The sequence below is a fragment of the Eleginops maclovinus genome, chromosome 20 (genome assembly GCF_036324505.1).
Source record: "Eleginops maclovinus isolate JMC-PN-2008 ecotype Puerto Natales chromosome 20, JC_Emac_rtc_rv5, whole genome shotgun sequence".
NCBI classification, from domain to species: Eukaryota; Metazoa; Chordata; class Actinopteri; order Perciformes; family Eleginopidae; genus Eleginops; species Eleginops maclovinus.
Window position 1 is genome coordinate 18,358,416 of NC_086368.1, and position 16,831 is coordinate 18,375,246.

At 39.5% G+C, this 16,831-nt stretch overlaps 1 protein-coding gene across 4 annotated transcripts in view; it reads right to left on the reverse strand.

The window, feature by feature from the left end:
* LOC134882709 (kazrin-like) overlaps positions 1-16,831 on the reverse strand; it is a 98,193-nt gene that overhangs the window by 2,862 nt on the left and 78,500 nt on the right. For 2 of the 4 annotated variants that reach the window (XR_010168187.1, XM_063910594.1), the window contains exons 6-10: positions 4,856-5,047; positions 2,728-2,864; positions 2,313-2,483; positions 996-1,176; positions 685-846 (exon numbers count right to left, since the gene is read on the reverse strand). Coding sequence is in view for 3 of the 4 variants with exons in the window: in XM_063910594.1 (XP_063766664.1) it covers positions 685-846; positions 996-1,176; positions 2,313-2,483; positions 2,728-2,864; positions 4,856-5,047 (843 nt within the window). In the remaining variant the exon portion in view is untranslated. The remainder of the gene's footprint in view (positions 1-684; positions 847-995; positions 1,177-2,312; positions 2,484-2,727; positions 2,865-4,855; positions 5,048-16,831) is intronic. The other 2 variants (XM_063910593.1, XM_063910595.1) reach the window with 2 other exon arrangements.

Consider the following 16,831-nt stretch of genomic DNA (forward strand, 5'->3'; position numbering starts at 1 on the left):
AGCTTGGGTTTGTCCTCTCATACAGAGTTAAACCCATACTTCGACATTTTTGGAAATGTGTTTATTCATCTGATTACTGTACAAAACAATTATTACTGTACAGTAAATATGAGGCTACTGTCAGCAGCCAACAGTGGTTTTGCCATGAGCAGGGCAAGCAGGCAATGAGCAGGATGAGTAATATTAGCTATGTTGCTATGTCTTGCTTTAAGTTTGGCTGTGTTAACACAGTTGTCAACTCTCTGTTTTTCTACCTTAAGCAAAATGCATTTTACGTTACAGCTGTCATAGCTGTGTAAGTGTACTCTGACGCACTCTAAATCACAAAAATCAAATGTCTGTTGCTTTAAGCTCTCACTGGTTTACAAGTAATATCTAACACAAAAGTGTAAAAGAAACCATATGTGTGTTTCACACAGTTCTGTGCTGGATTACTTCTTGGCTTTGCACGGTAATTACTTGGAGTCTGGCTGCTGGCTGTCTTCCTCAGCAGGACAAATTATAAGCATATTTCCCAAAATGTCCATATGTTGCTTTCAATTGACTTAAATGCAAAATAACATCACCACCACCACCCAGCAGGCAGGCTGACACCCAGCAGGCTGATAGAACAGAGGGACAGACACAAACAGCAGAAGACGAAGAGGAGGGAGGTACTTATAGAAAGTGTGGAGGTGTGATTACTTGCTCGATGGGGCCAGGCAGCTCTTACATTGCAGAGGGAGTGTGTCCGGTGCCGAGGTGAGTTGATGTCGCTGGGCGTCGACGAGCGGTCTCCATCAGCTGCTGATGCGTCAGAGATGACAGACGGCTGGCGAGAGTGGCAGGGGCTGATCCTGACCACAGCTAGATGTGCCACACACACATATTTACACACATGTTGAAAAAAAACCTGTTAGTATGGGAAATCTCCAGGAAAACCCTGTGTTAGTATGTTTAGTCTGTAAAAGCAACACCAAGCAGCAGGTAGAGGCAGAGCGGAGAGGACAGCTTACCCTGTCTGTCTGTGCTGTGTCCGTGGTAGAGGGTCTGTTGACTCTGGCGAATAGCGGCGGTGAGCGGCAGGTCAGCCTGCATCACCCACTCCTGACTGCCGTTCACCACAGGCTCTGTAGGAATGGCCACCGAGTGGCGCTTAGGTACATCTTTTGTCAAAGTTGCCAGAGACTGCTTTGCCTTGGAAACACAAGAGACAGAAACTGAGCATGAGCTGAAACAGTAACAAACACACTCACACAGATATATATATACAACTGTTTATATTTTTGTTGATTTGTAGATTAAATTCCAGTGTATATTCCATATGTAATATCTGCCTCGTTATATTCTGTTTTTCCCATGTCAGGTGAATTTCCCTACAGGGATAAAAAAAGGTCCATCTTATCTTATTTTAAATTCTGTTTCCAATTTCTGTTTCCCGGGTAATAATAATAATAATAATAAAAATAACAATATTGTAAATTCTCAATAGAGCACCAAATATGTTTTAATCCGTTGTTGAAAAAGTTTCAAAAAAATTAATCATCTCCTCCTGGTTTGCCCATTTCACTTGTCTATAAAGATTAAGGCATCCAACAGAAACAACTTGGCTTGAGGCTAAGAGCCACAGCAGGGAGGGAAATGGGAAAGTGTTGAGAAATGGAGCGACACATTATTGGTTTTGGTCTTTTCATGGGAATGTTGACAACAACAAAACATACTGAATAACAGCAGCTCTACCCTTTGAAGTGAGCCAACAGGCAATTATCTAATACCTACTTCATGTTTTTCTTAGGATCTTTTTTAGAAAGGTTCTAAACAAACTTTTTCAGTTTCAATTGATTCAGTGGTAAAGGAAACATTTGTTAACAACAAGATTATAAATAGAGAAAAAATAAGTGAAGAGGAGAGAACACAATAGAAGAAAAGGGGAGAGAATAGAAGAGAAGGGTTGGAAGAAAAACATTTTGTGGTTCTGTTGCTTGACAGCGATGCAGCTCCGGCACTGATGTACCAACAAATCTGATCTGTGCTGCAGCATGATGTGAGGATCTGTGGGTGGTTATGACTTGCCGAGGGAGGAGAGAGATTAATGACACAGACTGACAACTGTACCTCCGAGGTACCGACACGGCAACACAGAAAGCGGCATGAATTTCTACCTCAGCCCGGAGAAGCAAGAATAAATGCTTTGAGAGAGGGAAGGGAGGAGGATTGCAAACCGGCATTTTGTTACCATTCATGCACCTGATAATGATATTAAAGTGACGCTTTCTTGCTTAAATTATTAATTCAACCACGTTGTTACTGTGTTTATGTGCAAGGTGACTCACCATAGTCAGTTCGGCCTCCAGTTCTTTGACCCTGTTCTCCTTCATGTCCATCTGAGAGCGCAGGATGTTGGCCTGCTCTGTGGCTTCTTTGGTCTGTCTTCTCAGGTCCCACTTCTCTCTCTCCAGCATGTCCTTCTCCTTTGCCAGGACTTTCACTGCGTCCTCGCTCTCCTGCGAAACAAGGACACACAAACACATTCAAATTCAAATAAGGGTTTTATAACACATGCTATCACAACGACTCTATGTTGTGTAATAAACCATTGATTTAACATGAATATAGCTTATAAAGGCTGACTTTAAGTACTTTGTTTGTGGGATAACTCATGTGATGGAGTCACTGTTACTTAGTTCAGCCGACATGTACACCTATAAAAAGTGTAAGCCTAAAATAATTAATGGCCTGGGCTGTTACCTTTCGATGTTGGTCGTAGTTACGTATGAATTCTCGCAGCTGTTCTTCTCTGCTCTCCAGTGTTGTGTACAACTGCTGCATCTGACTCATCAAGTCTGACTTCTCCACTTTTAGTCGCTTCCGGTCACCTTTCATTGCTGCAACACACACAAATAATGCATTCACATCCGTTTAATCATGAAGCATTTTAACAGGACAATCTTACTGGCAAACTGACAAAACTAATAAATGTCAATGAGATGTGGCTCTTTTAAAGCAGAAACAAATTATTGCAGCTGCCTCAGGGAGCCACTAGATGGCACTGTGTCTTCTGTTAATGAAAATCATAGGTTGTTTTCAGAGAAAAAGATGTAATCACTTAAAAGATACTGTAGGTGGTACATTAGCACTTATTCATTTAAACATCGAACTGTTTTGAAATGTGGACTCTTTCTAGAGAAGAAAAATTGGATCAGATTCATTTCAACCTCATTCTCCTGCAGAGAAAACAGCTATGATGCAACAGCTGCAAGCAAAACTAAAAACAATGCTCTCGAGAGTTTGTACTCAACGTAGAGGCACGACTGGAACCTGTACTTTCATAGCTGAACACATGTGTCATTCAGGAGGCATTCCTCCAGACAACATTCATAATTCACACTTGACATTCAAACCTGTTTTGCAGCAGTTACATAACCAAGTTTACGAGTATGAAGATTACCACCTGTACCTCAGAGCAGGGGAGAAATATGCAAAAGAAGAACTTTAAACTAAAACAAACACTGAGTTTCTATTCTACCTTGTATTTTTGTGGAGAGTGATTATCCTTAATGAACTCCCCTCCAAACAGAAAAATGTTGGGTTAAATTATGGTCATATTTGTTTTTGTACAAGAAGTAACAACAATCCAATACTACACAATCAGTGCCACATTCCAGTCCACATCGATACCACATTACTATTTCAGAGTAAAGCCTGTATTGCATGATTAATGGATGGTTATTAAAATGAGGTGAACCTGGAGTCTACTTGGCTGCTCATCAGGGGCGACACCCATCTCTGAGACTGAACAATGTCGAAACACAGGAACACACAGTATCTCTCGTGAAGCCTCACAAAAACAAAGAGATCCAAGCATGAAGGATCAGGTTTCTCTTCTGTTGCCACTTGAGTAAACACATTTCTAAACTTTGGCATGTACAAAACACAACTGGCTGAGAGATTCAACATGAAACTGATTTTAAAAGACATTTCCCCATGGTCCACAGTTTTATGGCACGACTATTCTTCTTGTTTGCTAAAGCTAAGAAGAATGAGCGGACTGAACCACAATTGTGTGTACAAAGGGGGAAATTGTGTGTTGGAGAGAATTGTTATTTATTTAATTTATCTAAGCAGAGGAAATAATTAAATCCTAAATCTGGAAGCCAGTCAGAGAATTTCCACAATACACAGTACATATGTTGGTCTTAAAATGTGTTAAGTATCTTCATTAAATAATTATATTTTGTTTGTTTTACATGAATTAAATAACATCTGTTGCTCCAATAAGAAGATACTTAAAACAATTATTCTGATCTTGTTTACTTTTGAGCAAAGTGGGTTGAATGAAGCTGACTTACTGGACACATTTGCATCGAATTGTTTGGTATCTTTAATATTAAGAAATGTAACATAACCGTGAGAATATATATATACAATCTAACATGAAACATTTAAGTTAGGTAGTTACTGAGAAAACCTAGGAAATGATGTGTAAAAAAATTAAGGGTTGTCCTACTTTTCAGTAGTTGGAAAATAATGAATTAGACTGATGACCATTAATCGTGTTATTATTGTCAGAATATGTCTCTTCTGGTTTTATAATGTACACGATTTTATGTATTTTTAATGTGTGAAATAGCTTTTATTAATTCCATATTTTAACCATAATTGATATCGGCTGACACTTTATTTTATTTTGTTGGATAAAGTGGATTTGATGTCATTACAACATATGCTGGCTTGATGGAACTCAAGTAAGGTTAACACTTCAAACTGAAAGCTTGGGCAGCTGTATTTGCTGTGTTTTTTCTAGTAGCTGTGGGAAAGAAGGGACACTAAGGGATTGCCTAGGTGAGATGAAGAGATGCTTGTTTTGGCTCCTGACCTTGTAAGGCCTCCTTGGCACGGTCCAGCTCCTGCTCCTTGTCACCCAGCTGCACACGTAGCTCGGTGGCTGAGAGCAGGTTTGCGGAGCAGCCTCCCTGGGTCTCCTCCAGGTCCTTACTCAACATGTCCTTCATTTGCCTCAGCAGGTGGACCTCCTCTTGAAGCTGGACCACCTCCTCGCGCAACAACACTGAGGGAAAAGGGAAACATTTTTAGACGAGGAATGAGCTACCTGAGAGTGTTGGATTGCAAACATGAATCACAAAACAGAGAGATGAGTAGAAGAGAAATAAGAACAAGCAAAGGGAATTCTGAGAGAGTAGCAAACAGGAAAAAAAATTTAAAAAAGGGGAGAAGAGAAGAAAAGAACACATGAAGGACGAAAAAAAGCCAAATGTAGAATAAGCAGGAAATGATAAGGGAGTTTTAAATATCTGGATTTAAAGTTAAAAGGTGTGATTATGCAGCAGCAGCAGTACATACGAAAATAACCGCTCAAATCAACACGTCCAACCCCCTCGAGACTCAATGCTCCCACCTCAGCTGTGGCCATAGGGGTTTAAGTGACTGACAGATACAAAACCTGCAAAGGTTGGGGGTAAGTGAAAGAAAGTACTCTGATAAGTCTTTTTGGACAGTCTTTTTGGTCTTTGGACAACTTTTTAATTTTCGATTAAAATGTTTCACTACATTCTTAAAATGTATAGACAAAACCAATTAATTAACTGAAAAAAATAGTGGACAAATAAATGGAGATAGTCAACATTACTAAAAACCAGTAGGCTTCATCAAAACATTTCCCCACAATCCATCCAATATTTATTGAGGTAATTTAGATTGTACAAAATGTTGCCATCCCAACATTAAGGATGCTCGCGTGGCTGAACAATATAATGAATAAAAAAAAGTGAGCCCCTAATTTTATGCAAATCCCTACAAGACTCCATGTGCTGTTATGTAAAATTCAACAGCAAGTGTGATTGCAACAATGTATGTATGTGTGTGCGTGTGAGTGTGCGTGTGAGTGTGTGTCCTTCAGAGGCTGTCTCTGCCGGCGTGCAGCCAGACCTCGTGGGGCTGCAGCAGTTCCGATAAGAGAGGAAGGGACAGTCCATCGCTCTCTGTCGACTCAGGACTATGGAAATACGCGGGGCAGCTCTGCGCTGCATGTGACAAAAAGAGTTTGTTTCCATGCGAGAGCAATCGTTCACTGCCTTTTTGCAGCCTAAATCCGCTGATTAATCTGTTTACCTACAGGCTTTTTTTTCACTGGACTGAGGTGTGCATTTTTTTGGTGCTTTATTGTGTTTGGCTTAATCTGCAACTCTAAACAGGATGTTTAAATTATCGGCGGTTCTTGCTGTGCTGTGAAGGTCGCTCTGTTCTTGTCGTTAGCGGGCAGTCGTTGTTTTTAAGCCAAGAACCTGTTTATTAGAATGATTCTCAAATGACGATGAGCCTTTTTATTCACAATCTATTAGCATTTCACAAGTAGCATGTACTTGGCTTGTGGGAAATATACTGTGACTGAATAAAAAATGTAGGAACATTTGCAGTAGATTTACTCAAAGTGTGTCTAATTTATAAATTAGTCAGTTTCATAACTTTCCCAAATCCTATTTTGCGATGATTTCCATCATCCCTCTCACCAAGTGATAAACACATTACATGTAAATTCGAGGCAAATATCTCGGGAAATGTTCTTCCCTGAATTAATAGCCAGTTTACATTCAAGAAACGTGTGAAGGGACACACAAGACGCTCCACTGCACTCTGACTTGAGTGAAGATGAACACATGGCACTGACAGACGAAACCCACCTACAGATGAGGTAGGTCCATATGCAGTTTCATGCAATCTAAAAAACGACTGATATTGACAGGAATCATATAAACCGTCCACTGCAGTCCACAGTGTTCTCTGTTAAGGGCCTTGAGCGGTTGTGCAGGATGCTTGGCCAGAATATTATGGTCCTAAGAGAAGCCCACTCCTTTGCATTCAGCTGTAACCTATTCCATTTACTTCTCATCCTAGCCTGATGAGAATGTCCATCAAAGCCAGTCAGGACAAGGCCATCACTCCCAGTGCCACCGCATAGCAGGGCTGTGACAAAGCGGCCACACACACACACGCACACCACACAGACACACACAGACACAGACACAGACACAGACACACACACACACACACACACACACACACACACACACACACACACACACACACACACACACACACACACACACACACACACACACACACACACACACACACACACACACACACACACACACACACACACACACACACACAGTAGTTGTGTGTATTGGCTGTTGACTCAAGATTAGGTTTGAAAGAAAGCAGAGGTTTTGCTCTCTGCTCGAAAGGAGAAGTGGGAGCATGAAATGTGTGGATTGGCAGTCAAAGACCTGAACTAGTCTCCCGTATATGAAGCGGCAGCAGGATTAGAGTGGAGCTGTTTATATACATGAATGATCAAAGATGCTTAATGTGAGCTGTCCTGGAATATTGACTTGCTTGAAAAGTCCAATTAAAAGTTATAGCTCTCGCCGAAACCCGTTTTTTAAGATTTATTATTCTCAGTAAATCCATATTGATTGGCTCTTATCATAAAGCCATCAGAACCAGGCAGCATTAGAGCAAGTTCTATCTAATACGTTTGCCTGATCTGAACTAGTTTTAGAGTAGTATCATGAGCTCCTTTAGACAGTGAGGCCTTGAGTCTCATTTCGGAAAAAATTCCAAGTTTGGGATAAATAAAGTATTTCTGATTCTGATTCTGATAAGCTTCAGAGTCAGTTCACCCAAATGACACAACACTTTTGATAATATAATATACTTATTTACTATTCTCTGCCTATCCACAAACATACAGTAGTTTGTACATGTGTCTGAGGTGTATTCCACCATCCCCATAAAAGAGGGATGAAAGACATTTAGTATGTGTGGGTCTAAACACAGATTTTTTGTATTGATTATGTTTTGAAATGTGCAAATTACCTTCTTGAGTAGTTTATTTCAGAATATAGTAAAAATAGGGTCTTGTCAAATTAATAGTCCAAAATAAGGATAGTTAGTCTACAATAACAAAGAAAAACAGTAACAGTCACTATTAAGAAGCAAGGATTTATTGTGGTAATATTTTATTTAAAAAACGACAAACGATTCATTAATTATTAAAATACTACCAATTACTTTTCCATTGATTGTCTAATTGATCATTCAATCATCTGATAATAGATTTGAATAGTTATAGCTCTGAAAGTTTTAATTAAAAAACTTTAATAGATACATCTCTATCCATAAACAATGTCTCTATATCTGTGTTACTGGATAAAAGAGTATAATATACATTTTGCAAGTACAACAAACTGTTGAAATCTGAGACACACATATCTAGACAAAACAAAAACTCTTTACATGCCTAGGTGGGTAAGAGATCAAGAAGACAACTTTCTTCATTTTGGTGAACTGACCATTCAACTTAACTGTCCAACACATTTAAACAGTTCCAATAGACCACACTCTATTTGAAAGCAAACAATGAAACTAAAACAGTATGATTGAGAGGGGTGTCAAAACTCTCCACAGTGACAGCAACCAACTGTTCTGCCCGGAGGGGTTATGACATGCATGTCTTTCACTTTACTGTCTCCAGTCTCCCCGACAATTCAAATCTGTGTAACTTTAGTTAGTACAGTGGTATCAATCAGCTATTTCTGTCCAATATAAAGCCGGAGGCCAGGCTGCTGCTGCCCCGTTCTGTCCTTTCATGTCTCAGGTACAGAGATTCATAGTTGGATAATAAGGTGTTTCAGTATTTTACAACCTTACTGCTGTAGGTAGAGATTAAGTGCTGCCATAACTGTCCTCTTAAAACAATCCTTTAAATAGAAGACTCCTGTGAACAACCAAAGTGTATTAATGATATCCTTTAATAAACCATCAAACTGTGGACTTTTTTTAAATTCCTAACATGTCTTCTTTTTCTTGCAGCACCAAACAACAGACCCTGTAAACAATATATGACACACTCATACTGCTGCTCTGTGTCAAAGGGCTGGTTTAACAGCTTGAATTACGAGGGAACAAAGATTTAAATAAGTGACTGTTCAATATATGGCAATAAAAACAACAGTTTAATTATAGCACAGTACTGGGGTTTCTTTTCAGCCTGCGGACTTTTAGCCGTTTTCATCTCTCCAGTTGGCTACCGGTATTGGTGCACAGCTTTAGTATGCTACCTTTAAGGGGGAGAGGGGTATCTATAAGGTGAGGAGGTTCATGGGAATAGGAGCTTAATTGCTTTGCACAGAAAGTCTGAGAGGGGGTGCAGCTAAGTTCGTCAAAGCACCAATATCAAAAAGTACTTTAAACTAAATTAAGAGCATATTGACAAATGTTCACTGGGAATGTAAACAGCAACACAAACAAAGCTTTTCTGTAACTAAAGTCTTTAACAATGCTTAATCAAAGCCCCATAAGACTTTCATAAGCTCTTTTGTTAGATAAACCCTACCAGAGAATGAAAAAAAAACAACATAAGAGGTTGTTACCCAGGACAGAGGCTCCCTGTGAATGAGTAAACATGACGTAGGTGAGTATCTGCAATGCAGGGGATCGTTTTGAGCCAAACTGTCAGCCTCCCTGAGGGGGAATAACCTGCCGTCATGTTTCTCTAACAACTTGGGAACTAAATGATAGGGTTACCACTTGAACAAATAAGTGGCTCATGTTTACCTCAATGACAAAATATACCAACGGCTCCGAGAAAAAACAGGCTTAAGCTTCCTCTCTCAGTTCAGTTGATAAAACAGAAACTTAGATGACTACAAGCAACATGATCAGAGACACAGACAAAGAGCCTCTTCTATCTGCGAGGTTAATCTACATTGTATATTAGGCTGCAATTACACCTGCAGATCATACGGTTACCTAAATGTCTATCACTCTAATGAAGTGATGACGCTAATCAGGGTTAACATTAAACATTTTCTAATTAACACTGAACATTTTCTAATTAATTTCTAATCATTTAATTAATCAAATACAGACAAGCACTTTTAAAATTGAGTGGATAAGGCAGAGAGGAAAAGATGACCCATTTCACTCCATACTACACCAAAGGGGCAATCAGTGTTGGCATCATACTGTAATATTAATCAGTGATGAGCATATACTGATCATTACATTACTCTGTGCGTTGAAGTCTTTTCCCCTGTTGCTGCTCGATTACTGCATTTGCATTTGTGTGGGTATACATGTGTATGAGGGTGTTTGTGAGTGTGGGTTCATACACTGGCTATTCCTGCACAGTATTATGAGAGGAGCGTACTGTATGTCTGCTGAGCTCTGGCCTACGCTAATTACAGTATACAGATCAGTGCAGATTGATCCAGGAGAAGACAGCAGTCTGCTTTAGCTCCTGATTAAACTCTTCATGCAGGTAACACAATAGCCCTGACAGGAAGGAAAAATAGGAGGGAGGATGGACTGAAATAAACCCTGCAGGCTGAGTATTAACCAGAAGCAGGCGAAAAGCCTCATCTTATTAATCTGCGTTGCTTCAGAGTGCTTCTTCATATGTCACTCTGTCTCAAGAGATCTAAGCCGCACAGGAGAGGATATGTTTAATATAATACAGATAGCACTTGTCAACACCTACCATCTATTTCAAGTTACGTCCTGATGAATCAAAGTTATCTTTTTTTTTTAAGCCACTCCAGTGTCATTGCTCTAAGGTATTGCCAGAATATGTACATTTATGAGGCTCAGAATATAAATCCCCATGACTTCGATGATGCTCATAATTTTATTCTAGCACCACCATGAGATTCATGTGCAGTTTTAGTTGCTTTTTCTCAACTATTACAAGGATTGTCATGAAATAAGGTATAAACATTCCTTTTTCCCTTAGGATAATCTTATAACTTTAATGATGAGTAATGGTGATCTCTGTCAACCGGTGCTGTGAAACCCTTAGGCCTAGAACATGGTTCCTTAGAACATTATACTTGGTACTGTAAACATCAACATGTTAACATCCAAAAAGAAATTTGCCTTGCTAGCATTAGCATTTAGGTCAAAGCTGTGCCACGTTTAGCCTAAGAGAACTGCTAGCATGAGGGAAGACTCTCAAGTCTCATACAAAATCAGGATTCCCAAGCTAGAAAGATGGAATAAAACAAGTCTTAAACAAGTAGTTCACAGTTTGTGAGACTGATGAGTTTCCTGACAAGATGCTAGTGGAAACATAGCCTAATATGATTATTGAGCAATCTGTTTTCCTAGGCATAATACTTGTGTATGATTTATGAAAGAAAAGCATCAAATCAGCACAAAAAACAATGACAGAAGGGGGAAAAGAAGAAAGACTGGGTAGGTGTCACAGGTAGGCAGCAACGACATGGCTTTCTTTCATCATGTCACAATAAGGATTATACAAAGCATTTTTATTGTTAGTTTTTGCTAGTGGCAAGAAGAACCTGTGCAATAACAGTACAGATGTGTTATGGACCTGCTTGGATGTACAGTATCAGATTTGACATGCTTAAGCTACAAACAGCAGTAAAAGCACAAGTCCCACTTCCTGATGCCTGTATTTTCCTTATCCTGAAAAGGCCCTGCATGTAAGGGTCAGGTCAATTTCCTACTCAGGGTATTAGTCTGCCTCTCTATAATACATATGGGCATAAATAATTCATGTTCCTGGCTCTCAAACCTACCTGACCAAAGTATTCAACACTTAATGGTAATTCATCGAGGTCTGCAGAGAAAACACAGCTCTCCGCTTTAGTACAGCTATAAAACTTTAATATATGTGGTGATAGTCTTATCTTTTTTCATCTAAAAGAAACGCTGCTTACTGTCTTTGAAGCAGATACAAAGTTAGGATGGTTGAAGAATACGTGTCCTGCATATTGATGTGTTTCTATACTGTATACTTTGCGTGTTTGCAAGTATACTTGTGTACACGGTATCTGTGCCAGTATACAGTATCTATTAGAAACAGCTTCCATTAATTAATTGCTTGTGGGTTTACATTACAACTGAGGTCAGTGCAAGAATGCCAAGAGCAGATAGCTGTAATTGATTCACACGTTTATTATGTGCAGATTAGGAATGCTGCCAAGGATGTGCCACTGGAAGAGCACTGAGAACTTAGACAAAGCTATATAGATTTCTAATACTGCTGTTGAGAGCTGCATTTCGAAAGAACATACCCTCACTGTCACTCGCCACGGGCATCATTCAGTGTGCTTGGGTTTGGTTAACATGAGGTGGATTAGCCAGTGATTAACCTGGCTGACACAACGGTTATGAACACGAAACAGGAGGTGAGTTTGTACTGTAAATGTAGTATTTATGAGCATTGAATATTAAAGTTCTCAGTCCAGCCAATAAAGATGACCCTTGTCCCTCTTAAGCTCCACCCTCTCATTTCCTCTACTTTTCATACTGCAGGGGACGTGTCTGAGCATGTCTGTTTGTCATGCCTGGTCCCATTATCCCCCCCTAAAGCCATAAGTAATAAACCCTCAAACACTTCAACCGATTTTGGAAATACTCTTTATTTGCTTTCTTACAGAGAGTTCAACCCGATGATTGATCCTAATGTGCTGTTTTTAGCCTTATTCTAAGCTTAGCTAACTGTATTTTGGCTGTAGCTCTATATCTGTACAGACTTGACAGTTGTTAATTCCATGTTAATAAGTAAAGAAATACTGTTCACCCAAACATTTGGAAGTAACCATCATGCCATTAATGCCCTCAAACTCTTGCCGATTTCACAGAGGGACAGTCCTGAGCCCTTGTGGATTTGCATATCAATGTCTGCAAGTCCATGAAAGCAAACACCAAACTGATTTCAACCAAATTGCATAAGCCAGTAAGAACCAAAATGCCAAAGGCCCTATTGTCCATGTTGAATCTGGGGTGGGGAATTAACATCTGTCAGAAACCGCGGGATCTGTTCTGTGGAGCACTAGAAATCTCCATGATTTGAAAAAAAGCGCCTCTCCCCGGGCAGTATAATTCTACATGAGGCCTGAAGCTTTTGTATGACACTTTAAAAACTTAACTGAGGGGTTTGCATAATGAAAAAGGGCACTAAATACTTAACTCATTAATATTCAGACTATCACTTGTGCAGATTATGAAAGTAATAATGTCCTTGATTAGCTCATGGTATCTATAGCGCACACAGAGACGGAATAGAAATTATTCTTAGAAAGACAAAATGATGCTCTACATGGAGATATGCAACATTTAGTCTCTTATAGTCGTGTTGAAGGACTTAACAACAACAGTTTTTGTTAATAGCGGCGCTACCATCTGTCTGTTGCAGTGCGAATTGGTCAAACTCATTATCTTCTGCAGCTTTGAGTGGTGACCTCAGGGTACATCAGCTGCAGTAGGAGTCACGCAAAACCCAGTGGAACCAAACTCTTCTCTATCAATTCATTCACCACTTCAACTCAAACAATAGAAACTTAAGAAAAACTTCATAACGGCTAAATAACTAACAGTAGACTCAGGGGCTGAATGCTACTTTAAAGAGGTTGCCAGGCTCGCAACAAGTCATCAGGTTTCGGTTGCCAAAACTGAAAATATGGTGGCCATTATAAGTTACTTTATATTTTGAGCTAATAACAAACTATGCAGTTACAAGTATGCTTATTATTCAGTTAGTAATGTAAAATTGTAAATGTTAAAAACAAGTGAATCTTCTATTTTTGACTTTATAAACATCGTGTTGTTTATTTTTCAGCTTAAAATGCAAAGAAAACAGTTGGAAACAGTAAACATTATATGTTTCCATGGTAACGCAGTGAAACTTTCCTAATGTCACAAACTGTAACAAACTGTAACAAACTGTAACAAACTGTAACAAACTGTAACAAACTGTAACAAACTGTAAACGAAGTTCCAGGAGAGCAGCTGTTCAAGAGTCCATCAAAAATGAATCCAGCAAATCCCTGGTTGCTTGAGCATCCGTTCTCTCCCTTTCCAAATGTGTTTTTCTGGACCTTTGAGCTGATTCCCAATTCAGAATCCATTACCACTTCAGCTTTGAATTCTTGAATTGTGGGTCCGTCTAGTGACCCCAAAATCAGCTTGTCCACCATCTCTACTTTCAGAGCAGAAATCTGGGCTTGAACCCCCTCTAACGTTCAGATGAATAGACTCGGACAGCCAACAACACATCATCTAGCATCGGCGTGTGGACAACAGAAGTATATTAAAAATAAATATATAAACACACATATATATATATATATATATATATATATATGTGTGTTTTGGAGTGCAGGGTTAGCTATTTGCTGTCACTATTTTTTATTAGTTAAAAAGTGTTACCAAAGGGAACCTGGCAACTTTCACTGTAGTGCCTATGAGATTCAAAAAGCCCCTTTGCCCTACCATGCCTTCTCTTTACACCTCAATTACCCACAATGCATTATCACATACTTGATAATATGCAAGGCTCCGAGAATAACAGCAGTAGATACAATGTATACATTACTTTCCCTATTTTCCCTTAGATTATATAAGCATTAGTATTTGTTGTTATACCACTAAACTCAGTTACACTGTACAGTATTTTACCAAATACCATGTCCAATGATTATAGAAGATTAACAGATTATCATGTTATCCATATGAACATGTCATATCTAGGTCAGCATTTACAGTAGTTCTATCTTAAGTAAAAACAATACATAAATCTCTGATATAGAATAGATTTCAATAAATCAGCACTTACTGTAAAAGGCTTTGCCAAAGAGTACAAACATTAATCGTGTTGAATAATATATCGTTGTGAACATATGAACTATGGTTACTGTGTAAAAATAAAACATTAAACACAGTCGTCTGGTGTCCAATATGTATTCGGAATATTTAAAGGACATTATTGTTTTAAATGTCAAGATGTATTATATGTTAGGACATACTATTAAGCTTGTTTTTTTACATCACATTAGAGCTGAAACTATGTCTTTTAATCCATTAATTTATTGTCAGAAAATTGCCAGCTATTCTTCAGTCTTCTATAATAATACAGTATTTACTTTTTAAGGTTAATCAAAAATAGAATGTAGATTATTCAACAACACAAGCAATCCTTCCTGCACTACTTCATATACTGTTGGGTACAAAATTAATTATAATTCATAAACTGAGCACATTTAGGTAGCCTCTGAAATGTAATACGGCAGCAGTGTAATGTAGCATAAATTAATACATACCTCTAGACATTTGTACTTGATTAGGCTATAGTACTGAATAAATGTACTTTCCACCACTCCTTATGTGTCACACATTTTTCTCATGCCACTCAAATTCCTCTCATACAATCAATGCAGGCACCCATACGCACCCACACGTAAACTTGAGCCCGCTCACACATCGCAAACACAAGCCATTTTTATGGCCTACACAAAAAAAAGTCTCTATCTTCTTTTCTGTCTGTCACTCACCGGCTTTCCCCTCCTCCTTCTCGGACCTCATGTCCTCTCCGGCACAGGCTCCACTCGACTCCACTGTCAACTGTGGTGTGAGCTCTCATAGCAGGTAAAAAAAAGGAAACACACACGTACTGTATACTGTATACTGTATACGTACAGACCAGTGCCCACACCATTCAAACCAACGCTCAGAATGCACCACCACAGCCGGCCGCTCCCAGCCCTGCCTGCTGAGGCTCCACCCAGACAGGTTACTAGGAAGTCGTCTCCAGGCAGCCACTCGGCTACATTTCCTGCTCCTTTAATTCATGTTTTTCCTCTGTATGTGCCTCTCTTTAGCTCCTACTTTCTATATACCTGTTTAGCGACACGCCCTGTGGCTGCCAGGACAACTTTCACCCTACGCCCACTCCTGCTATTCATCTTTTCCCCCCTTATGTACAAGTAAGCAGTAGGAGGGGGAGGGGAATACAAACTGCACCTCAGGCTTCAGGTAATGAACCAGGTGAATCCATGGAGTTCTCACTCCACCTGATGGCCAAGAGCTAGCAGAGGACAGTGTGTAAAGTTACACTCTGAGAACAAAACAGCTCTGTGAGAGCTTTTCGCTCCCTCTGAGCCCTAACTGCCTTTGTAACCTATATGAGTTTACAATACTCACTTCCTAAATTTGAAAGTGTGTTTTGGCCAGAGGAGGTAGGAATGCAAACTCTAAATAAAAATGCTGTGTCTATTTCAATATAAACGCGTCAAAAAATGGACCATGACCGCAGTGATGTGATTAGAAGTTCATGCTTCTCACCAAACTGCTCTGATACTCAGATTTGATTATTATTAAGAGCCTTCCTATGTTATCTTTAACCCTCCAGAGATTTTTCCATGGACAGCTCTTCTGCCTGTCTGAGTAAGGACAGTCTGTGTCATGTGAGATGGGAACTCAGATGTAACCTTAGAGTAAATAAGGTTAAGGCTGGTCCTGTTTGCCTGACAGGGCTCTTTAGGCCTGAACCCTAAGGCAGGTGGTATGAGGAAAACAGATAGGGCTGCAACTGAATTAATTCAGTCTGCAGAGCCCGGCTGGATATAATCTTATAATGGAATTTTTGGTTTATGAGCTTGAGTGCCATAACTAGCATACTAAAGCACGAGTGTATGCATAAAGTGTGTGAGTTTTTGTGCAAAAAAAAAAAGAACGCGAGTTAAACCTCTGGCACGAAGACCTGACAGCAGTTCAAAGCAAGCATGCCATTTGTCCTGCCTGTCAGAGGCTGACGCTCAGTGTTCAGCCCCGTCCACAGATCACATGTGCTCTAACTAGATACTTGTCACATGAGGCAATGGATCTGTCAATCACAGGCTGACACCTGAAGGATTACTGCCAGGCTCGTTTGTCTCTGACGGATCTGAGCAAAGACAAAAGATGGAAATGTATCTCTCCTATACTGCATACAATCAACTCCCAATAGAAGGTAATTTACATATTG